Source organism: Salmo trutta, chromosome 33 (genome assembly GCF_901001165.1).
Source record: "Salmo trutta chromosome 33, fSalTru1.1, whole genome shotgun sequence".
Classification (NCBI taxonomy): Eukaryota; Metazoa; Chordata; class Actinopteri; order Salmoniformes; family Salmonidae; genus Salmo; species Salmo trutta.
The window spans coordinates 5,685,647-5,710,089 of record NC_042989.1 but is presented as its reverse complement, the minus strand read 5'-3'; the positions used below and the strand labels follow the sequence as shown (position 1 = coordinate 5,710,089).

At 44.8% G+C, this 24,443-nt stretch overlaps 3 protein-coding genes across 4 annotated transcripts in view; 1 reads left to right on the top strand and 2 right to left on the bottom strand.

Moving 5' to 3' along the window:
- Positions 1–1,926, top strand: part of LOC115172295 (transmembrane protein 121-like) — an 82,164-nt gene extending 80,238 nt beyond the window's left edge. Inside the window, exon 4 of the mRNA XM_029729601.1 lies at positions 184–1,926. Coding sequence (XP_029585461.1) covers positions 184–867 — 684 coding nt within the window. The 3' untranslated portion in view covers positions 868–1,926. The remainder of the gene's footprint in view (positions 1–183) is intronic.
- Positions 1,927–5,788: 3,862 nt separating this feature from the next.
- On the bottom strand, positions 5,789–8,582 carry LOC115172113 (tuberoinfundibular peptide of 39 residues). 2 transcript variants are annotated; one of them, XM_029729294.1, is made up of 3 exons: positions 8,235–8,582; positions 6,962–7,098; positions 5,789–6,548 (listed from the first exon to the last, which is right to left on the bottom strand). In XM_029729294.1, the coding sequence occupies exons 2-3, from the start codon at positions 7,075–7,077 to the stop codon at positions 6,176–6,178; spliced, it is 489 nt and encodes a 162-aa protein (XP_029585154.1). In that variant the 5' UTR covers positions 7,078–7,098; positions 8,235–8,582; the 3' UTR covers positions 5,789–6,175. The 2 variants fall into 2 exon arrangements, with proteins under 2 accessions (XP_029585154.1, XP_029585155.1); XM_029729295.1 differs by lacking the exon at positions 8,235–8,582 and having other exon boundaries at positions 6,962–7,196.
- Positions 8,583–16,922: 8,340 nt separating this feature from the next.
- The window catches only part of LOC115172293 (ras and Rab interactor 3), a 16,273-nt gene continuing 8,752 nt past the window's right edge, over positions 16,923–24,443 (bottom strand). The window contains exons 9-14 of the mRNA XM_029729600.1: positions 23,790–23,986; positions 22,773–22,884; positions 22,430–22,561; positions 19,881–20,044; positions 19,580–19,713; positions 16,923–19,367 (exon numbers count right to left, since the gene is read on the bottom strand). Of these exons, the coding sequence (XP_029585460.1) occupies positions 19,148–19,367; positions 19,580–19,713; positions 19,881–20,044; positions 22,430–22,561; positions 22,773–22,884; positions 23,790–23,986 (959 nt within the window). The 3' untranslated portion in view covers positions 16,923–19,147. The remainder of the gene's footprint in view (positions 19,368–19,579; positions 19,714–19,880; positions 20,045–22,429; positions 22,562–22,772; positions 22,885–23,789; positions 23,987–24,443) is intronic.

Sequence of the window (24,443 nt, the reverse complement as noted above, 5' to 3'; positions counted from 1 at the left end):
TATACAGTGCCATCTCCTTCCATTGCTCCCTTGAGCAGGATATTTAACCCCTAAGCTGCTCCAGAGACGCTGCACTGCGGCTAACCCTGGTGTATGTGTGTCTTGTCAGGGGGGATACTCACAGAGATATTGAAAAATACACGTTTCAATGTGTGACAATAAAGTATATCTTATATCTTATAGAACTACAAGGCGGACAGGAAAAGCCTGGAGACGGTGGCCCGGAAGGCTCTAACCTTACTCCTCTCCGTATGCGTCCCGGGGCTATACTTGGTCCTGGTGGCTCTGGACAGCATGGAATATGTGAGGACCTTCAGGAAAAAGGAGGACATGCGGGGGAAGCTGTTCTGGGTGGCCCTGGACCTGCTGGATGTTCTGGACATCCAGGCCAACCTGTGGGAGCCCCAGCGGACGGGCCTGCCCATCTGGGCCGAGGGACTGATGTTCTTCTACTGCTACATCCTCCTCCTAACCCTGCCCTGCGTCTCCCTCTCTGAGATCAGTGTCCAGGGGGAGCACGTCTCGCCCCAGAAGATGATGCTGTACCCTGTTCTTAGTCTAGTTACTATAAACATAGTCACGATCTTGATCCGCGGGGTTAACATGGTGCTGTTCCAGGATAGTAGGGTGTCTACCATCTTTATAGGGAAGAATGTGGTGGCTATAGCCACAAAAGCCTGTACGTTCCTGGAGTATAAGAGGCAGGTGAAGGAGTTCCCCCCACAGGACCCTAGCATGGCAGGCATAGCCCTGGAGCTGCATCAAGGGAACTCTGTGGGTCACAGCCACGGGCACAACCAGACCCTGCCCAATGCCACCACTAGCCTCTCTGACAAACCATCACCGACCGAGGTCATAGACACATGACCCTCGCCCACAGATACTTAAATCCTTTTCACACTATAATGTCGACCGGATCCATGTTGTGACGGCTCTGATATTTACCTTTTACATTGTGCTTACCAGCACGGGTTCAGCAACTACCATTGCAGTACAGCTTGGCTTAGCTTGGCTCAGTAGTGTGAAAAGGGTGGTAAGTGTCTGACCCTGAGCTCAGCTAGACTGGACTAGACTTCTCAGAGCTCAGCTAGACCGGACTAGACTTCTCAGAGCTCAGCTAGACTGGACTAGACTTCTCAGAGCTCAGCTAGACCGGACTAGACTTCTCAGAGCTCAGCTAGACTGGACTAGACTTCTCAGAGCTCAGCTAGATCAGTATGACCTCAACTAAGACTGCTCCGGTCCTATGGAGTGGCAGAAAGAAACGACACGTTTCACTGAGACCACTCCAGCTCAGGAAAACGGCCCAGCGCCTTGCCAGCCAGCCTCCCAGATGAACTGATGAGATCATTCTGATGAAGACTGATGTGATTTTCTATTCTATTATGTGTGTTTCTATACTTCTCAATGGTGGACTAACAGACACATAGAGACAGAGACAAAACCCAACCCAGCTCAGCAGATATGAGCTCATAGTCTACCTGTTAACCATACCTGGGTTCAAATACTATTTGAAACAACATCAACTACTTTATCTGGACTTGATTGAGCTTGCCTGACACAATGGAACGAATGGAATAGTAGCAAGAGTGAAAACCACACCCACCTGGCACTCCAGGCAGACTAGAGCAAAACCTAAAAGTGTATTTTTAAATTCAAGTAGTATTTGAAACCAGGTCTGCTGTAAACTCTGTATTTTTTGACTCTTTGGTGTTTTTGTATTTCCAAGGCAATGTTTTTACGTGATGGTGTACTGCTGTAATTCTCGTTGTGATTTTAAAGATATCTATCTATATATATATATAGCCACTGTCATTGAAGTGGCATTCATTTGAGGATTCCTATCCTCTGCAAGAGAATTGCAGAGCAAGAATGGATCGAGTGAAACAGAGAGGCAGAGGGAAGGTATGTGGGGTTGGAGGAGAAAGCAAGAGAGAGATGGAGGGAGGGTGAGAGTGGGAGGAAAATGGTTGGGGAGATGGGTAGTGTGTGTGTGTGGGAGGATGGAAAGGGGTGGAGGGGTGGAGGGATGGAGGTGTAATCCTCTCAGAAGAGGATGTCCCTGGTACTGTGTGGATTTTGAAGAATGAGACCAGACCATATGTACAGTGTCCATATTAGGACAGCCTTAGAAGTCACAAGACGTTAGTGTCAGACACCAGGGCCTGTCTGTGTCAAGCGTCTCAGAGTAGAAGTACTGATCTAGGAGAAAGTTTTGCCTTATAAATCATAATTAATAAGAAGCGGAACCTGATCCTAGATCAGAACTCCGACTCTGAGATACTTTGTGAATATGGGCCCTGACTATATTAACTCCTCGTGACTCAGAGGCTGTAATAACAGGTGATTTGCAGACCTGTCTGTTTCACTGAGCTCAGCAATATCTGTCGATGGAAGAATAAAGAAGGTTCACAGGACCTATAGTTTCTCAATGTGTCTGAGTCTGTGTTTCTATTTAGCGGTATACTTGTGTGTACTATGTGTGGGTGGGTGTGTGTGTTGGCGTGCACGGCGTGTGTTTTGTTTGTGTGTGATACACGCATCATATAAACCATACCTAAAAGACTACCATGAAAAACGATCTCCTATAATATTCATATGCTCTCTCTTTCGCAGGAAACATGCATAATCTGTTGCATAAAACATGAAAGGCCTGGCTCACAAACAACGCTCACAATACCAAATATGTGTTTAGTTGAGAGATACAGTACACGCAGTGTTTACTTGTCATTCTGATCAAGGAAAACAGAATATTTCCAGTGGCTTGGCCCGGGAATTACTGTGCATCTGCTATCTGTGATGGATGACAACATAGCAACACGTAATATTACCAGTATGCATGACTGACTAGCTCTAAATTTGAATTTTATGGGGACCACTAATATCACTCTACCCCTGCCTGTGGTATTTACTTCTATAGTATAGACACATGCATTTACCCACTGGCTCCCGTACTGTTCACTGCATCATCTGTGTAGGCTATAGGACCCAGGCTATACAGTACCATACCCAATAAGATTCTCAACTCATACTTAGTACAGTAAATTACTCTTTGGTTGCTGTGGCCCAGGAGTATGAAATGGACAACCAGCGCTCGCTATACAGTAGAGCGAGAACAAATGACTGCAATAAGAGAGGACATAGAAGAAACGATAGAGTATGATAGAGAAGCAGCATATCAGTTGAGGAGAATCAGTGGGATGCAGAAAGCAATTTAGCGTCTGCTGATTGGGTGGGTCTGCCAGGTAGCGGCGCTGGATCCAGTGATAAATAATAGTCTCTGTGTGCCTGTGTCTGCTCATCCATCACATCACAGCAGAGCACAGGCCGGGTCTCTAGGTCACTAGCTGATTCTGATACTCTGGCTACTTCCCCCTGGACAATAAGGAGGCAATACAGGAGGTCCGAGTGTGATGTTTTAAAGTAAAAGCCCTGCACACACATAAACGTACACACATGCGCACGCTCATGCACACACTCACACACACACATACACTACATGACCAGAAGTATGTGGACACCTGCTCGTCAAACATCTCATTCCAAAATCATGGGCATTAATATGGAGTTGGTCCCCACTTTGCTGCTATAACAGCCTCCACTCTTCTGGGAAGGCTTTCCACTAGATGTTGGAATATTGCTGCGGAGATTTGCTTCCATTCAGCCACAAGAGCATTAGTGAGGTCGGGCACTGATGTTGAGTGATTTGGCTTGGCTCGCAGTCGACGTTCCAATTCATTCCAAAGGTGTTCGATAGGGTTGAGGTCAAGGCTCTGTGCAGGCCAGGCAAATTCTTCCACACCAATGTTGACAAACCATTTCTGTAAGGACCTCCCTTTGTGCACGGGAGCATTGTCATGCTGAAACAGGAAAGGGCCTTCCCCATACTGTTGCTTCAAAGTTGGAAGCGCAGAATATTCTAGAATGTCATTGTATGCTGTAGAATTAAGATTTCCCTTCACTGAAATTAAGGGGCCTAGCCCGAACCATGAAAAACAGCCCCAGACCATTTTTCCTCCTCCACCAAACATTACAGTTGGCACTATGCATTGGGGCAGGTAGTGTTCTCCTGGCATATGCCAAATCCAGATTAGACCGTCGGACTGCTAGATGGTGAATCGTGATTCATCACTCCAGAGAATGCGTTTCCACTGCTCCAGAGTCCAATGGCGGCGAGCTTTACACCACTCCAGCCAATGTTTGGCATTGCACATGGTGATATTAGGCTTGTGTGTGGCTGCTTGGCCATAGAAACCCATTTCATGAAGCTCCCGACAAACAATTATTGTACTGATGTTGCTTCCAGAGGTCGTTTCGAACTCAGTAGTGAGTGTTGCAACCGAGGACAGAAAATTTTTACACGCTATGCGCTTCAGCACTCGGTGGTCCTGTTCTGTGAGCTTGTGTGGCCTACTACTTTGTGGCTGAGCTGTTGTTGCTCCTAGACTTTTCCACTCACAATAACAGCACTTTCAGTTGACCGGGGCAGCTCTAGCAGGGCAGAAATTTGACGAACTGACTTGTTGGAAAGGTGGCATGCTATGACGGTGCCACGTTGAAGTAACTGAGCTCTTCAATAAGGCCATTCTACTGCCAATGTTTGTTTATGGAGATTGCATGGCGGTGTGCTCGATTTTATACACCTGTCAGCAATGGATGTGGCCGAAATAGCCGAATCCACAAATTTGAAAGGTGTCCACATACTTTTGAATATATAGTGTACAAACAAACCCACATACACATGTACACACATAGACATACATGGCTCATCATCGTTGAAGGATATCTCTCTGCTCATCATAGCTTACCCAAGCCACAAGTCTGCCTCTATTGTCAGGAGCACATGTAAAACATGATTAGAAACATTATGGGGTGAGAGAGAAAGCGGTAGAGAAAGAGAGTGAGAGAGGAAGAAAGAGAGAGGCCAGCTGAGAGAAAGCGGGGGGAGTGAGAGAAAGAGAAAGGGGCCAGCTGAGAGAGAGGATGAGAGAGAGCCAGCCATAAAGTATGACACAGATAGGAAGAAGAGAGAGAGACAATGCCCAGCCAAGGGACAGATATATAGAGAGAGAGGGAGAAAGACAGAGAGAGAAAGACAGAGAGAGAAAGACAGAGAGAGAGAGAGAGAGAGAGAGAGAGAGAAAAGATTAACTAATAAATCACAGGTCTGTCACATCATCAAATTAATGGCCCACTCGCCGTAAGTAATGGGGTCAGGCTGGTGTATTTAGCTGTGGCCCCATTTATTTTCTCAGCCATAAGTTTATTAAAATATTCAATTTTAAACACATCATAACTCAGGGTGTTGGGGGAATTGATCGTCACCTGCAGTCCAAGGTCTTGGCTAAGGGTCTGTGCCCCCTAAGACACACACACACGCACACATGTACACATTCACACCACCACCACCACCTTCCTTTATCACCCTGCAGATTTGACTACCTCTCCTTTGAAGTCTGTCTCTTCCTCTCCTCCGGTGTGAATGATGCCATCGCTATACTGTTTATCAGGTTTGGGGCGAAATCCATTTAAATTCAGGCCCGAGATTAAATTTGAGGCGCTTTGTAGAGCGCTGTTGGCAATACGCTTTTTAAAGGCAATATTCCCGAAGTAAACTGAAATAACAATTGCTTTTCAATTTACCCAAACTCTGCTGTACATGATACCTTCCACCAGAGGGCATTAGTTTGGAGTGCAAGCTAAAAAAAATTGAAAATGACTGTTTGACAAAAATAAACTAGAACATTTGAACATAGAGGAACAACAACCATATTAATACAAGACATTATCACTTATTTGCTTTATTTCACACTCATTAATATTAACAATGTATAAAGAGTCCTATGGCAGACCCTCAGCTGTACAACAGCGCCATCTTAGTGGGAGTATCTCAACGCATTTATTACGTCAATCAATAATTCAACTGGATCAAAGCAATCATATAAGCATAGGCATGTAAATCATGTGTCAAATGACGCTTTATATTCAGAGTTAATTCTTCATCAAACGTCACACAAAAGGTCTGATAAAAATCTTTATTGACTTTTAAATTCTGAGTAATTGTTTTCAAATTGTAATCAGTAGGTTATTATTATTTTTTTAAATCAGGGTTTGTTATTAACATTTTCTTTAAACCACGTTCCGTTATTTATATGTAGGCGTAGCAGTCATCTTATTACTGGGAATTGACGACCAACAGTTTCTGCATGTAGGAGTTAAGCCACTTCTGTCTCTCCATAGCTGTGAGCAGCTTACTCTTCTCTCTGAACGCTGCATCATCCGCCACCACGATGTTCCTCTTCTCCTCATTGTTGGAGCCCTGCGGAGCCCAGTCGCCCAGCCAGCCCTTGGCCATATCCTCGTCCATCTGCCACTGGCCCACCACTGGGAGCCACTGCTCCCCCAGGAGCTCTGCTTTGCTCTTGGCCTCACCAAAGTATGGGGCTGACATCATCTGCATGCTCCAATCACGGAGCGAGATGGAAGGGTAGAGCACCTCCCACTCCTCCCTCTTGTTGGAGTCCCCTGGATCACCTGGAGAGGAGCCTCTGGAAGCAAAGAGTAGAACAGGATGATAGAACAATAGATCTCATTAGGAACAATAAAAACATTTCTATGGATAGAACTACCATATAAGAATAATAGAGCTCACTACCATAGAAAGATTGATCTCCGTAACATTGTGTCTCAGTCTCAAAATACATCAGCAAAACGGTAGATTCGGATGAAGGAGCGCACACTTTTGGGGAGAAGGGGGAGAAAGCTGCCCAGGCGAATGTCAAAATTGGTCCTGTTTCCACGGTCCTCACCTCGCCTCCTTTTCAAAATGTCAGAACGAAACGAGTTCTGTCCTCAAATCCTCTCCACGCTTCCCTCTGACATTTGGGAAAGGAGACATGGAGAGGACAGAGGATAGGGGACACAAGCGTCTCGTCATTATATCCAGTATATCAGGTCATACCTCTGTATGGGTCGGAGGCGTGGCTGAGGGTAGCTGGAGGTCACCAGGGTCATGGCCATAAGGGTGAACAGCAGGAGGGCGGAGCGTGAGGCAGGGGGAGGAGCCAAACCAACCATCCTTAAACCCACACGACTGGCCTGACCGGCAACACAACCCACCAATCAGAATAGCACATATTAGTGTTTTCTAATTTGACCAAACAGTACATTCATAGTCACTCCCTCTTTGAAATAACTCTTTCACATTTATATTCAGTGGAAAAAATAAGAAGCTCACGCACTTTAAGCTCCTACTTTACTAGCTATATACTCAGTACCTTCTCAAATCTCAACTGTCTAGCAATCAAGGAAAAAATATAGAATGCAGACACACTATCAGTACACTACATATTCTCACTGAATTATAAAACAATGGAATTCTCACAGAATTCTAGAGAACCCTCATTAACGTACGGGTGCCGCATAATGAGTCAACACTCACGTCACACAATTCAGAAATACACATGAACTGTGAATAAATACACGTGTTACCTACTCATCCCAGATGTACTGTGTTTTATACCGTCTATTGCATCTCGTCTATGCCGGTCGGTCATTGCCAATCCATATATTTATATATACAAATTCTTATTCCATCCCTTTACTTAGATTTGTGTGTATTAGGTAGTTGTTGTGGAAATGTTAGATTACTTGTTAGATATTGCTACATTGTCGGAACTAGAAGCACAAGCATCTCGCTACACTTGCAATAACATCTGCTAAGCATGTGTACGTGACCAATACAATTGGATTTTATTTGATTTGCTATGCTAAGAAATAAGTGCTAAATTGCTGCCAATAGTATTTCTACTAGGCCTACTCTATTTCTTCTGCTGTTGTTTTTGTGTGACTTTTCTTTGTTGCTTTTCTTCCGTCTTAAAACATAAGCAATCCCAAAGACACCAGGGAGCAGATTAAATTCATCATATTAACTAGAATACTATAAATATATACATAGATTTTTTTAATAAAAGCAAAAAAAACTAACATTAACTTGAATGATAGGGCAAAATGTAGATTTCCGCCTAAATTGACATACCCGAACGTAATAATTTTTCATTAGATGGCCATAAACAATAACTGGTCATGTTGCATAGTTTCAGAAAGGTCTAGAACTCACCTTATTGTAAAAAAAGATTATAAATTGCTGAGCTTTACAAATTCTGAAATTAACATATTTCATAAATTAATTCAATGAAAGTATGTCCCAAGAATTTCATAAATGTTTCACTTACTTTTGTTGATGAGCAGCGCCTTGTCTCCAGTACGTTGTGGTCAGGAACCTAAGTCTTCAGCTTTTTTCTGACTTCAGGCTGGTTAGCTCTTCTGTCATACAGTGTGTTGAAGAATGTATGGAAGTTCCTCCAGTGGTGACCTGAGTCTCCTGCCCCTGGGCTCCAGCTCAGACTCAGGTAATGTACCACAGGTGAACCGCTCTTACTGTGTGTGTGTGTATGGTGGAGAGATTAAGTACTCTCAAGTGTGAGTGTGTGTGCCCAGGGGTATGCTTATATACTCCTGCTTCTGACAGGGGGTAGGGATGATGTAGGGAGGGTAGGGATGGTAGATGGTATGAGATGAAAGGCCACATCTCATTGTCTCCTTTAAAACAGACCTGAAACATCATAAACAACACCGCTGGATGGATGGCCTGTTTGGTACGATTCTTAATATAGAGACAGGAGGAATCAGAGGAAGAGAGAGAGAGAGCGCGAGAGAGAGAGGAAGCCTAGCTTGTACCCTACAGAACATAATGATGTCTTGTGAAATGTAAAAAGTGTTTTAATCTAATAGCAGCACACATGTTGAGTCCATAACCCCGGAAGTCCTCATTCCCCGTGGTGGAATATCAGGTGGACAACATAGCGGCTAAGGGCTTGACTCAAAGGGAACCCAGAATACAGAATACATGAGAGTGGTGTTTGTAGCATTAATTCTGTCTACTGCCTACGCACACCTTGGAATACGGGGAAGCAGGGAGAAGCAATGCATTGGTCTCGTTAAAATTGAAGAGTCCCTTTAGACACATGTCAAATACGACAAATCACTCTCAGCAAACAAACACATATACACACACAATAGAAAACATGCACACAAAAAAATGCGGTCTTCTGTATACGACAACTATGACGTACCATTTACACTTCACTTTGTAAATGGTTTCTTTAGCTATCTATTGGCCAATCAAATTAATAAATATGTCAACAAAAAAAGCCTCATGCAAAATGTACCGTTTCAACACCTACACTCATACCCATACCTATATTTCAACATCAATGAACACCTTAGTCATAGAAGTAGAACCGGTCTGATTGATGGCCAAAGAACTGGACGTGCTCCTCTTTGTGAGACGATCAAAATGCATTTTCATACATCTGGTCTCGTTACCCAGGTGGAACTTCATTAGGTAGTCATTTAAAAATAATGGCCGGCATGGAAGGAGCTGTTTGTCAGAAGTATATATACCTCCTTACCTGACGCTCATTATGGACAGATAGAGCGGAAGGAAGGAGAGGTGGAAAGAAAGACAAAGAGGGGAAGTAGGCGAGATGGGAAAATAAAAACACAGAGGGAGAGAGATAGAGATGCACAAGCGGGGAACTTTTTTCATTTGCTTAACTCATACTTAATTAACATATATTAAGTGTATTACAAATTATCTAAATTGGAACAATTTTAAATACATTTAATGCATTTAATGTCAATTTTATTTGTATTTTATTAGCATTTTAGTATATTAAATACATTTAAAATGATATATAGGGACACTTTTTTGTACCTAAGTATATTCTTAGTATATTAGATAAAGAGCAAAACAAATAGACTTTGAATACACCTTAAATACATTTGGTGTATGGTTCTCATAAACTATAAATATACTAAAATGGTATTTGAGTTAGAATTCCTGTATTTTCTTTACAAAAAAGTGTACTTATTTATAAATGTTTTTCAAGTATACTTTTACAAGTATACTTTTACTCATGAACCACATTAGCTATTTTAATTAGCCATGTAAAGGTTACCTTGATTGACCAAGTGTAACGCCCTGGCCATAGAGAGGTTTTTTTTTGTTCTTTATTTTGGTTAGGCCAGGGTGTTACATTGGGTGGGCGTTCTATGTTTTTTCTAGGTTTTTGTATTTCTTTGTTTTGGGCCGTGTGTGGCTCCCAATCAGGCACAGCTGAAGTTCGTTGTTGTTGATTGGGAGTCACACATAAGGAGCATGTGTTTTCTTTGGGTTTTGTGGGGGATTATTTCTGTTTAGTGTTTTGCACCTGACAGGACTGTTTGGCTGTCGGTTTTCTTGTTTGTTTTGTATAGTGTTCTTATGTAATTAAAAATACAAAGATGAACACTAACTCCGCTGCGTTTTGGTCCACTCTCTCTTCAGACAGCCCTTACAGAATTACCCACCAACAACGGACCAAGCAGCGGAGGAAGGAGCAGCGCCAGGAGGAGCAAGAATCCTGGACCAGGGAAATAAAAACTGGACATGGGAGGACTTCCTGGAAGGCAAGGGATCCTACACTTGGGAGGAGATCCTGGTCGGAAGGGATCGCCTCCCATGGGAACAGGTAGAGGCACTCAGAAGAGTGGAGGCAGCAGGAAAGAAGGACCAAAGGTATGAGGGAACACGGCTGGGTAGGAAGCCCGAGAGGCAGCACCCCCAAAAAAATTGGGGGGGCACACGGGGAGTGTGGCAGAGTCAGGTTGGAGACCTGAGCCAGCTCCCCGTGCTTACAGGAGGCAGCGCAGTACTGGTCAGACACCGTGTTATGCGGTAAAGCGCACGGTGTCCCCAGTACGCGTGGAGAGCCCGGTGCGCTACATCCCAGCTCCTAACATCTGCCGGGGGAGGTTGGGCATCGAGCCAGGACGGGTTGTGCAGGCCGTGCGCTCTAGACCTCCAGTGCGTCTTCTGGACCCGGTCCGTTCTGTGCCTCCTCCTAGGACCAGGCCACCAGTGGGTCTCCCCATCCTGGTCCGTCCTGTGCCACCTCCCAGGACTAGGCCTCCAGTGGGTCTCCCTATCCTGGTCTGTCCTGTGCCTGCTCCACGGACCAGGCCTCCAGTGGGTCTCCCCATCCTGGTTAAGCCTGTGCCTCCTCCTCGGACCAGGCCTCCAGTGGGTCTCCCCATCCTGGTCTGTCCTGTGCCTGCTCCACGGACCAGGTCTCCAGTGGGTCTCCCCATCCTGGTTAAGCCTGTGCCTCCTCCTCGGACCAGGCCTCCAGTGGGTCTCCCCATCCTGGTCTGTCCTGTGCCTGCTCCACGGACCAGGCCTCCAGTGGGTCTCCCCATCCTGGTCCGTCCTGTGCCACCTCCCAGGACTAGGCCTCCAGTGGGTCTCGCCAGTCCGGAGCCACCAGAGCCGCCCGCCAGTCAGGAGCTGCCAGAGCCGCCCGCCAGTCAGGAGCTGCCAGAGCCGCCCGCCAGTCAGGAGCTGCCAGAGCGGCCCGCCAGTCAGGAGCTGCCAGAGCGGCCTGCCTGTCCGGAGCTGCCAGAGTGGGCCGCCTGTTCGGAGCTGCCAGAGTGGGCCGCCTGTTCGGAGCTGCCAGAGTGGGCCGCCTGTTCGGATCTGCCAGAGTGGCCCGCCTGTTCGGATCTGCCAGAGTGGCCCGCCGGTCCGGATCTGCCAGAATGGCCCGCCTGTCCGGATCTGCCATCGCCGCCCGCCAGCCGGGCGCAGCCAAGGTCATCCGCCAGTCAGGCGTAGCAAGGGACACCCGCCAGCCGGGCGCAGCCATCGCCGCCCGCCAGCCGGGCGCAGCCAGGGTTGTCCGCCAGTCGGGCGCAACAAGGGTCGCCCGCCAGCCGGGCGAAGTCAGGGTCGCCCACCAGACCTTCGGCGCGGCCAGGTGCGCCACCTAAGAGGGCGACGCCAAGGGTGGGGCAGGGGCAACGTCCCGCACCTGAGCCGCCTCCGTAAGAAGGCCCACCCGGACCCTCCCCTTCAGTGTCAGGTTTTGCGACCGGAGTCCGCACCTTGGGGGGGGTACTGTAACGCCCTGGCCATAGAGTTTTTTTTTTGTTCTTTATTTTGGTTAGGCCAGGGTGTTACATTGGGTGGGCGTTCTATGTTTTTTCTAGGTTTTTGTATTTCTTTGTTTTGGGCCGTGTGTGGCTCCCAATCAGGCACAGCTGAAGTTCGTTGTTGTTGATTGGGAGTCACACATAAGGAGCATGTGTTTTCTTTGGGTTTTGTGGGGGATTATTTCTGTTTAGTGTTTTGCACCTGACAGGACTGTTTGGCTGTCGGTTTTCTTGTTTGTTTTGTATAGTGTTCTTATGTAATTAAAAATACAAAGATGAACACTAACTCCGCTGCGTATTGGTCCACTTTCTCGGACGATGACTTCTCTGTTTCGTCTGACGAAGAAGACAGCCGTTACACCAAGACATCTTCTCAACAAAGCAGTTGTGGCTGGAGCAGCAATTTACAAGTAACGCTTTTGAGAACTGTGCACAATTTGCATCTAACACTTTAGTTGTTCACATTACGGTAATGTATAATGTGCAATGTGTAATTAAAAGTACAACATTATTCAGTTTGAAAATGACCAAAACATTTGAATACTGCAGAAAAGGATGCTGGGAATATGCACATGTTTGTGCACATGCATGAAAGTATACTTTAAATATATTTTGTGGAAATTTAAGTTAAATATTATTTTTTGAAAGTATACTTTAGTATTCATACCTCTTGGATTTATTCATTTTGTTGTTACGAATTGGGATTAAAATTGATTTAATTGTAATTTTTTGTCAACAATCTACACAAAATAATGTCAAAGTGGAAGATTTGTACTTTTTTTTCATTGCTAGAAATTAAATAACCAAAATATAAAATATATATAATATTACTGTCACTCCTCGGTTTTCTCCCATCACAGCCATTGAAGTCTGTTTTACAATCACCAATGGACTCATGGTAACATTCCTATCATGACTCAGGATGAAACCCAGATGCAGACACTTGAGGCAGATGGTTCAAGTCTCAGAGATTTAGTGTATATACAGGGGCAAGAAACAAAAAAGAGACCATGTTTATATGTGGCTTTATTAACTCAATGATATATCCTTTTTTTTACATTGTTTGCAAACTGATATGTGACACGTATTAATGCCAAAATAACATGCAAAACAGGCAAGCCACCCCCCCAAAAAATAAAAATAAATGTTGTTTGAAATTCTTTGCTAAACATGTGGGGCTGAAAACAGGTGGGGCTCTGCCCTTTGACATTACAGGGTATTTTGTGTTCATTGTTGACAACGAATGACAATTAAATCAATTTATTCCCACTTTTTAACACAATAAAATTTGAAGAAATACAAGGGGTATGAATACTTTTGCAAGGCACTGTACACTTATAGTTTTCTTTAAAAAAAACAATGCTTCGTCCAACTCCAAGTGTATTTTGAATGAATACTAAATTACAAATAAAGCGATTGAAGTTGAAGAACAGTTTTAATGAGTGTGTTTAAGTTTAATGATAGTGAACATATAGTATTTTGTTATTTTATTTTATTTAACTAGACAAGTATAGTATTCTAAAAGACTGAAAAAACAATTAATATAAAGTACACTTTTAACTTTTAAAAAGTGTGTTGAAGTGTAATGATATTATATACTCGAAAAATACATCTCATATTTGAAGTATATTTTTACAATTTTTTGTATATTTACAGTTGAAGTCGGAAGTTTACATACACTTAGGTTGGAGTCATTAAAACTCGTTTTTCAACCACTCCACAAATTTCTTGTTAATTTTAACAAACTATAGTTTTGGCAAGTCAGTTAGGACATCTACTTTGTGCATGACACAAGTAATTTTCCCAACAATTGTTTACAGACAGATGGTTTCACTTATAATTCACTGTATCACAATTCCTGTGGGTCAGACGTTTACATACACTATGTTGACTGTGCCTTTAAACAGCTTGGAAAATTCCAGAAAATGATGTCATGGCTTTAGAAGCTTCTGATAGGCTAATTAACATAATTTGAGTCAATTGGAGGTGTACCTGTGGATGTATTTCAAGGCCTACCTTCAAACCCAGTACCTCTTTGCTTGACATCATGGGAAAATCAAAAGAAATCAGCCAAGACCTCAGAAAATTATTGTAGACCTCCACAAGTCTGGTTCATCCTTAGGAGCAATTTCCAAATGCCTGAAGGTACCACGTTCAATCTGTACAAACAATAGTACACAAGTATAAACACCACGGGACCACACAGCCGTCATACCGCTCTGTCTCTTAGAGATGAACGTACTTTGGTGCGAAAAGTGCAAATCAATCCCAGAACAGGAAAGGACCTTGTGAAGATGCTGGAGGAAACGGGTACAAAAGTATCTATATCCACAGTAAAACTAGTCCTATATCGACATAACCTGAAAGACTGCTGAGCAAGGGAAAACCGCCATTAAAAAGCCAGACTACAGTTTGCAACTGCACATGGGGACAAAGATCGTACTTTTTGGAGAAATGTCCTCTGGTCTGATGAACCAAAAATAGAACTGTTTGGCCATAATGACCATCGTTATGTTTGGAGGAAAAAGGGGGAGAACACCAAAGAACACCATCCCAACCGTGAAGCACGGGAGTGGCAGCATCATGTTGTGGGGGTGCTTACTGCAGGAGGGACTGGTGCACGTCACAAAATAGATGGCATCATGAGGTAGGAAAATTATGTGGATATATTGAAGCAACATCTCAAGACATCATTCAGGAAGTTAAAGCTTGGTCGCAAATGGGTCTTCCAAATGGACAATGATCCCAAGCATACTTCCAAAGTTGTGGCAAAATGGCTTAAGGACAACAAAGTCAAGGTATTGGAGTGGCCATCACAAATCCCTGTCCTCAATCTTATAGAAAATGTGTGGGCAGAACTAAAAAAGTGTGGGCGAGCAAGGGGGAGATCATGACAGAAAGAGATGTGGAATGTGTAAGATTGCGAGATGTAGGGAGAGCGAGGGAGGCCAAGAGAAGCAACGTGATGAGGTGTAAGTAGTAAACGAGGGGCCACCTTACAAAGACATGCTGGGGTCACACTATTCTAAAATGTCCTTACAATGTCATTGTGTCGAGCAGAGCAGGGCTAAGATAGTTACTTCTGTAACAATGACACTAAGGCACAAAAAAATGTTGTCCTGAAAAAGAGAGAAGAGGAAAAGGGAAAGAAGAAGGATAAGGAAGTGAGATGTGTTTGACTCACCTCGTTTCAACACACACTCTTATGACGCCTCCATAGCCTTAACCTCAACCTCTTTCTTATTTGTCTCTCTTTTTCTTCCTCTTTTTATCACCCATGATCTATTCGCAGTAAGCTTCTCTGTGCTGTCTTCTTACTGTTGTTAGCTTCATCCAATCAAATTCAAATATACACTGCTCCAAAAAATAAAAGGAACACTTAAACAACACAATGTAACTCCAAGTCAATCACACTTCTGTGAAATCAAACTGTCCACTTAGGAAGCAACACTGACAATAAATTTCACATGCTGTTGTGCAAATGGAATAGACAACAGGTGGAAATTATAGGCAATTAGCAAGACATGCCCAATAAAGGAGTGGTTCTGCAGGTGGGGACCACAGACCACTTCTCAGTTCCTATGCTTCCTGGCTGATGTTTTGGTCACTTTTGAATGCTGCCGGTGCTTTCACTCTAGTGGTAGCATGAGACGGAGTCTACAACCCACACAAGTGGCTCAGGTAGTGCAGCTCATCCAGGATGGCACATCAATGCGAGCTGTGGCAAGAAGGTTTGCTGTGTCTGTCAGCGTAGTGTCCAGAGCATGGAGGCGTTACCAGGAGACAGGCCAGTACATCAGGAGACATGGAGGAGGCCGTAGGAGGGCAACAACCCAGCAGCAGGACCGCTACCTCCACCTTTGTGCAAGGAGGAGCAGGAGAAGCACTGCCAGAGCCCTGCAAAATGACCTCCAATAGACCACAAATGTGCATGTGTCTGCTCAAATGGTCAGAAACAGACTCCATGAGGGTGGTATGAGGGCCCGACGTCCACAGGTGGGGGTTGTGCTTACAGCCCAACACCGTGCAGGACGTTTGGCATTTGCCAGAGAACACCAAGATTGGCAAATTCGCCAATGGTGCCCTGTGCTCTTCACAGATGAAAGCAGGTTCACACTGAGCACGTGATAGACGTGACAGAGTCTGGAGACGCCATGGAGAACGTTCTGCTGCCTGCAACATCCTCCAGCATGACCGGTTTGGCGGTGGGTCAGTCATAGTGTGGGGTGGCATTTCTTTGGGGGCCGCACAGCCCTCCATGTGCTTGCCAGAGGTAGCCTGACTGCCATTAGGTACCGAGATGAGATCCTCAGACCCCTTGTGAGACCATATGCTGGTGCAGTTGGCCCTGGGTTCCTCCTAATGCAAGACAATGCTAGACCTCATGTGGCTGGAGTGTGTCAGCAGTTCCTGCAAGAGGAAGGCATTGATGCTATGGACTGGCCCGCCCGTTCCCCAGACCTGAATCCAATTGAGCACATCTGGGACATCATGTCTCGCTCCATCCACCAACGCCACGTTGCACCACAGACTGTCCAGGAGTTGGCGGATGCTTTAGTCCAGGTCTGGGAGGAGATCCCTCAGGAGACCATCCGCCATCTCATCAGGAGCATGCCCAGGCGTTGTAGGGAGATCATACAGGCACGTGGAGGCCACACACACTACTGAGCCTCATTTTGACTTGTTTTAAGGACATTACATCAAAGTTGGATGAGCCTGTAGTGTGGTTTTCCACTTTAATTTTGAGTGTGACTCCCAATCCAGACCTCCATGGGTTGATAAATTGGATTTCCATTGATTATTTTTGTGTGATTTTGTTGTCAGCACATTCAACTATGTAAAGAGAAAAGTATTTAATAAGATTATTTCTTTCATTCAGATCTAGGATGTGTTGTTTAAGTGTTTCCTTTATTTTTTTGAGCAGTATACATTTCCAAATGGAGAACAACATAAAGACACTTCGAGAAGATTACAGAGTGTCATTGCATAATACCAATTCGATGATTCTGAAACCATGTCGTCTCTAAATCTCTGTATTGCATTGCATAGAGGATCCAACATATTGCATCATCACCTTGTACACTTTATGCAAATAGGGATTCAACCAATTGAAATGACGTCAGTGTGCTGCTGACAGTACAGCTTCCTCCACTGTCCCTGCCTCTGCTCGTACCAACCAATTAAGCTATAAAAAAAGTTTTAATTTGATAGTTCCATTGGTGACATTTCAAGCTAGCTGTGGAGTGAGCTTTCGGTAAGTTCTTAAAGCTAAAATCCTTAGTTGCTACATCCATTTTTGGACTTTAAATCAATGATATAATACCCATTGATTCTTGAAGAATATAACGTATAAATGCTTCATGAGCTTAGATCGATTGTCAAACCCCATCAGAACCCTAAATAGAAGCTTGTTTTACTCCATTGGTTATAAACACTGTAAATGTAAACAAACACTGTGTAGCCTCAAAACATGGTTACAACTATACTTATGACATCATGGATGGTCAGTCCTCGCATCCATAGCTCTGTCTATGAATTTTGAGAGTGGTTACATTTCTCCAGTCCCATCCCTCAGCTTGTTAGCAAAACAGAGGCGGGGTGACGCTTTGTTATTGCTTCAATTAAGGACTCTGTTACGTGTGCAAACTGATAACCTCTTAGACGTCAACTAGCGTACTCTCCATCTCCCTCTCTCCTCATCGCTCCACCTCTCCATCTCCTCCATCTCTTTATCTCTCCCTCTCTCCATCTGACATACAGACAACACACCCCCTCATTTCTTTGTACCCCCAAAACGTCACAGACAGAAAGACATCACACATGCACTCACCAACACAAATAACCTGGTATATCCTTGTCCTGTCTCCTTTTGTAAGTCAATATTTCACTTCATTACGATTTTTTGGAAAGCAACCCAATATGACATCATTTTCCACCGAATTCTACACGGGTAAATTAGGGATTTTGTTATTCAGTGTGTGGATCAGTTCTATTGATACCACATTGGAATTTCTGAAAGGATAAGAAAATGTATATCCAGCATTTCTTCTCCTGATACGTCCACATAAAACAGTTCACCTATGAAAAAACGACACAATTCACTTATCAAATGTGAAAAACAATAAAAGACACATGCTATATAAAAGTCATGGTGTCAGTTTAATTAATTACAGTATAATATGGCTTAGCACCATTAACCAACGTAAACCATGAGCGCCTGGCAGACTTAATAAGGGAATTGCGTTTGACCTTAATGGATGGTATTATAACAGATACCTTCTAGAATGAGACATCAAAGGTTCTTTCAGGACATTGATGAAACCTATCCACAGCACAGCAGTAAGAGTATACCAATCCAGCAGAGCAAATATGGATATACAGAGAGTAGCAGTCTTTCTTGGGCATATAAACCCATTCAGATAATATTGGCAAGGATATTGTCATGCAAAATTCAATTAGCAAAACCATTGAACAGCTCATTGTCTGTCTGAACTGTTGAAGAAGCGTAAAGTCTGTTAAATATGAAAATGAACACCGACCAGACAGGATACATGGTAGGCGGCCCAAATTAGACCCTATTCCCTACATAGTGCCCTGTGGTCCCTGGTCAAAAGTAGTGCACTACATAGGGAATAGGGTGCCATTTGGGATGCAAACCGAGTCTCCTTGTCCTGATCCTTTCTCTTTTAATTATCCATGCCATTGTACCCTTTCAAACTAGAGGAGGACAATATCCCTTTATCGCTGCAGCTTTGGTCAACCTTGCAGAGACTCACTGAGCAAGATGAGTCAGCGTAGAAGTCATACAGAAGCGAAAGTAAACTTGAGTGAAATTTAGACCTGAGGTCCTAGGTGAGGTGAAGGTTCTCTTCTTTCACAAAGTCTCCACATGTTCTCAAACCTGAAGATTGTATTGTATTGAAGATTGTATGGTTTGGCAGAACTATCATGTCCATCTTGGAGTCCATTTTGCTCCACTAAAGAAAAAATCCATGTCTCGTTTAAAATGTCTGTTCTGGTTGAGGAGGATGCCATTGCATTCCCTTGGGCAGCTCCTCAATCATTTGAGCTTCGTCTAGGCCATGCATGCATGCATCACACACACACCTTAATATCATATCTCGATCAGACTCTTCTCCTCGTCAGGCTCTGTCTCTGCTGTGGGCGCTGGCTCCTCACTCTCTGCCTCCTGCCCTTCCGACTCTGTCCTTCCAGGCCGGTAGACAAAGTGGTACTCCTTGCGGGGCTCACTGTGGTGGAAACTAGACTTGATGGTGAGGGGGAACTCCTCCGGGGCCAGGGGCTGGTAGTGGCCCTCAACTAGCACACTCAGGCTGTGGAATAGAATAAAATAGAATCGATACTTTATTGTCCATTTTGTGAGAAAGCGAAGTGTGTCTTTTGCCTACATCAACCATCCCAAAAGCATACACATACAGTATTGACAGGCACAGTGTCAGCCACAGAGCAGCATGCCTGGATGGAGATGGAGTCGTTTTTAGGGGTTAAATGCCTTGCTCAAGGGCACAACGGCAGGAGATTGTACCTGTAGAACTCTGGCTCCAGCACCTCGAACTTGTCAGCACACTGGGCACACAGGTCCTGGGCCGTGGTGGTGGGGAGAACCCTCAGGGTCTTAGTGTTAGACCCCGCCTCCAGGAACGACACATTGATGAAGTCCTGTAATGGGACCAGAGCAAAAAGCGGGAGGACGTCAGATATCATAGGAACAAAAATTTCTTAGTGACAATTACAATTTCAAAGAATAGTTATATAGTCATAATTATCCAATATCCCAATACTGCAGTGACATATTGTATTGTATTCATATGGTGGTCCAAACTGACCTGTACAGATGAGCGGGACACTCGGGCCTTGTTCAGGGTTCGTCTCTTCTCCCAGCGGTGGATAGAGTCCTGGATCTCCAGACTGAGCTGCTGTGTCACCGCTTGCGTGTCATAGTTCTTTATGTGCTCCAAGGCTCCATACGTGGTCGTCAGGTAGTAGGAGCCTGGTGAAACACACACAAAATATAGTCACTATTAACAGTGGTACTATCTGTGTGTTTGGGTATAGCAGTTAGTATGTGTGTGTCTTGGATAATTTCTTTCCTGAGGATGGCTCACCCCTCACAATTCTGGGTGACTTTAACCTCACTACGTCTACCTTTGACTCATTTCTCTCTGCCTCTTTCTTTCCACTCCTCTCCTCTTTTGACCTCACCCTCTCACCGTCCCCCCCTACTCACAAGGCAGGCAATACGCTTGACCTCATCTTCACTAGATGCTATTCTTCTACTAATCTCACTGCAACTCCCCTCCAAGTCTCCGATCACTACCTTGTATCCTTTTCCCTCTCGCTCTCCTCCAACACTACTCACTCTGCCCCTACTCAGATGGTATTGCGCCGTTGCAACCTTCGCTCTCTCTCTCCTGCTACTCTCTCCTCTTCCATCCTATCATCTCTTTCATCTCAACCATTTTGAAAGGAAGGTCGACGACATCCGATCCTCGTTTGTTAAGTCAAACGACACCGCTGGTCCTGCTCACATTGCCCTACCCTATGCTTTGACCTCTTTCTCCCCTCTCTCTCCAGATGAAATCTTGCGTCTTGTGATGGCCGGCCGCCCAACAACCTGCCCGCTTGACCCTATCCCCTCCTCTCTTCTCCAGACCATTTCCGGAGACCTTCTCCCTTACCTCACTTCGCTCATCAACTCATCCTTGACCGCTGGCTACGTCCCTTCCGTCTTCAAGAGAGCGAGAGTTGCACCCCTTCTCAAAAAACCTACACTCGATCCCTCCGATGTCAACAACTACAGACCAGTATCCCTTCTTTCTTTTCTCTCCAAAACTCTTGACTGTGCCGTCCTTGGCCAGCTCTCCTGCTATCTCTCTCAGAATGACCTTCTCGATCCAAATCAGTCAGGTTTCAAGGCTGGTCATTCAACTGAGACTGCTCTTCTCTGTGTCACGGAGGCTCTCCGCACTGCTAAAGCTAACTCTCTCTCCTCTGCTCTCATCCTTCTAGACCTATCTGCTGCCTTTGATACTGTGAACCATCAGATCCTCCTCTCCACCCTCTTCCAGTTGGGTATCTCCGGCGCGGCTAACTCTTGGATTGCATCCTACCTGACAGGTCGCTCCTACCAGGTGGCATGGCGAGAATCCGTCTCCGCACCACGTGCTCTCACCACTGGTGTCCCCCAGGGCTCAGTTCTAGGCCCTCTCCTATTCTCGCTATACACCAAGTCACTTGGCTCTGTCATATCCTCACATGGTCTCTCCTATCATTGCTACGCAGACGACACACAATTAATCTTCTCCTTTCCCCCTTCTGATAACCAGGTGGTGAATCGCATCTCTGCATGTCTGGCAGACATATCAGCGTGGATGACGGATCAACACCTCAAGCTGAACCTCGGCAAGACGGAGCTGCTCTTCCTCCCGGGGAAGGACTGCCCTTTCCATGATCTCGCCATCACGGTGGACAACTCCATGGTGTCTTCCTCCCAGAGTGCTATGAGCCTCGGCGTAACCCTGGACAACACCCTGTCGTTCTCCGCTAACATCAAGGCGGTGACCCGATCCTGTAGGTTCATGCTATACAACATTCGCAGAGTACGACCCTGCCTTACACAGGAAGCGGCGCAGGTCCTAATCCAGGCACTTGTCATCTCCCGTCTGGATTACTGCAACTCCCTGTTGGTGGGGCTCCCTGCCTGTGCCATTAAACCCCTACAACTCATCCAGAACGCCGCAGCCCGTCTGGTGTTCAACCTTCCCAAGTTCTCTCACGTCACCCCGCTCCTCCGCACACTCCACTGGCTTCCAGTTGAAGCTCGCATCTGCTACAAGACCATGGTGCTTGCCTACGGAGCTGTGAGGGGAACGGCACCTCCGGACCTTCAGGCTCTGATCAGGCCTTACACCCAAACAAGGGCACTGCGTTCATCCACCTCTGGCCTGCTGGCCTCCCTACCTCTGCGGAAGCACAGTTCCCGCTCAGCCCAGTCAAAACTGTTCGCAGCTCTGGCACCCCAATGGTGGAACAAGCTCCCTCACGACGCCAGGACAGCCGAGTCAATCACCACCTTCCGTAGACACCTGAAACCCCACCTCTTTAAGGAATACCTGGGATAGGATATAGTAATCCTTCTAACCCCCCCCCCTCAAAAAAATGTATATATATGTACTATTGTAAAGTGGTTGTTCCAGTGGATATCTTAAGGTGAATGCACCAATTTGTAAGTCGCTCTGGATAAGAGCGTCTGCTAAATGACGTAAATGTAAATGTAATGTAAATGTGTCCGCATGTGTGCTTGCGTGTGGTCTGTGTGTGTGTGATCTTGTCTGCACCTATGTGTGCGTGTGTATGGCATTTAGTTTCTCCCTACCTTCTCCTAGCTGCAGTGCAGGGTCCATCAGTTCCATCATGTACTCTACATCCAGTAGCAGGAAGGCCATGTTGCTCCTGGCCAGGACGTACATCAGCACTGGCAGGAAGTCATCTACACCATAGGCTTTTCCTGTTGGCAAGTCAACCGCCATCCCAATCAGTTCACGTGACAGTCAGGTATTTGTAGACGTTGGTGTCGTCAGGCAGTAATGATCACTCATCATCAACTTCAATCTGCACTCTTATACTAGCCTTGATTTCCATGCTTTACTAGCAAACATGACAAAGATCATTATAATTTAACCACCAAAATCTACCAGGCAACAAAGACAGTGCCTCACCTGGGCAGCCTATAGACATGGACTCATAGATGATCTTGCAGGTCTTGAGGAGCAGATCAATCTTCTTCTGAGGAGAGTACTCAAGGTGGAGGGTCATCAGCTTCAGCTGGATCTTAGATAGATAGATAGATAGATAGATAGATAGATAGATAGATAGATAGATAGATAGATAGATAGATAGATGTTTGCACATTTTATGTTACAAAGTGGGATTGAAATAGATTTTTAGCTGCAATATGTAGCTTTTTGAGCTACCTGACCAAATTCACATCGAAATGTGTGTAATAGATATGTCCTTCTGATTGAAAGCAAGTCTAAGAAGTGGTAGATCTGTTCTATGTGCGCTATTTTTATGCTTCCCTTTCTTAAGTTTCATTTTTGCGGGGTTTTTTGTACACCAGCTTCAAACATCTGAAAAAATACAATATTTTTGGTTATGGAAAATATATTTCACAGCGGTTTAGATGGTACAATGATTCTCTACACTATACTTGTCACATATACTGAAATTAAGAGAACTATTCCAATTTTAGCCATGATCCCCAACACCTTGACAGAGCTTGAATTTTTTTGTTTAAGAATAATGGGCAAATATTGCACAATCCAGGTGTGCAAAGCTCTTAGACTTACCCAAGAAGACTTACAGCTGTAATCACTGCCAAAGGTGATTCCAACATGTATTGACTCAGGGGTGAATACTTATCTAATCAAGTTATTTCGTGTTTTAGTTTTAATTCATAATTCATCTTCCACTTTGACTTTAGAGTATTTTGCATAGATCACAATTAAATCAATTTTAATCCCACTTTGTAACACAATAAAATGTGAAGAAATCCAAGGGGGGTGAATACTTATGATACAAAGTATAGGTATGTACTTTATAAATCCCCGAGGGGAAATCCACATCGGACAAAAACACACAAGACAAAAAGTCAGGAGCCATAGAAAGTGATCAAGGGGTCAAAACAATGCACTGCATAGAGAATCATGTGCAATTTCAGATGCAGCCCTGTCTACCTTCTCCATGACAGGGATCTCTGGAACGCTGGTGGTGACCCCCAGATCTGTGGTGGTGGTGCCCAGGACCACACTCTGGTTCTCCCTCAGTCTCTTTAGACCGCCCCCCCTGGTGTGGATGTCCTTCAGACCGGAGTAGACAGCCTCCCGCAGAGGCTTCAGCACAGCCTTACACAGAGCAGCTTCCATAATCACCTCTGGAGAGGAACAAGACAAAAAACACTGGTCAGAAATCATTGGGGAGAGAGCATGTTGCGGCCACAGTTAGTCTTCTGTGCAGTGCAAAGAGTAAAGGAGGAAACTAAAATGTGGCTACTCAATGCTGCTGGTTATTATACTCTCTATGCAAATATGGAAGCCCATTAATTAAAGTGTTTTTGCCAACTATTGTCATTTTGCCTGCAGTTATACTGTAGTTCTTTATGGGGAAAACTCTATCCAAATGGTTATTAATTCAGTATGAATATTATCCTCCCTTTAATATATATTGTATTCTGTATGTACACTGTGTAAGAAAACCTGACATTCAGCATTTCATGCTGGAGGCAAAATAAGTTGTATATCAAAGGGGACTTCTTGTATACTAGCAACCCAGTTAAGCCATCAAATGTCAACGGTGACAACCCTGACTAACAACTATGTCTTCTGTCCCTG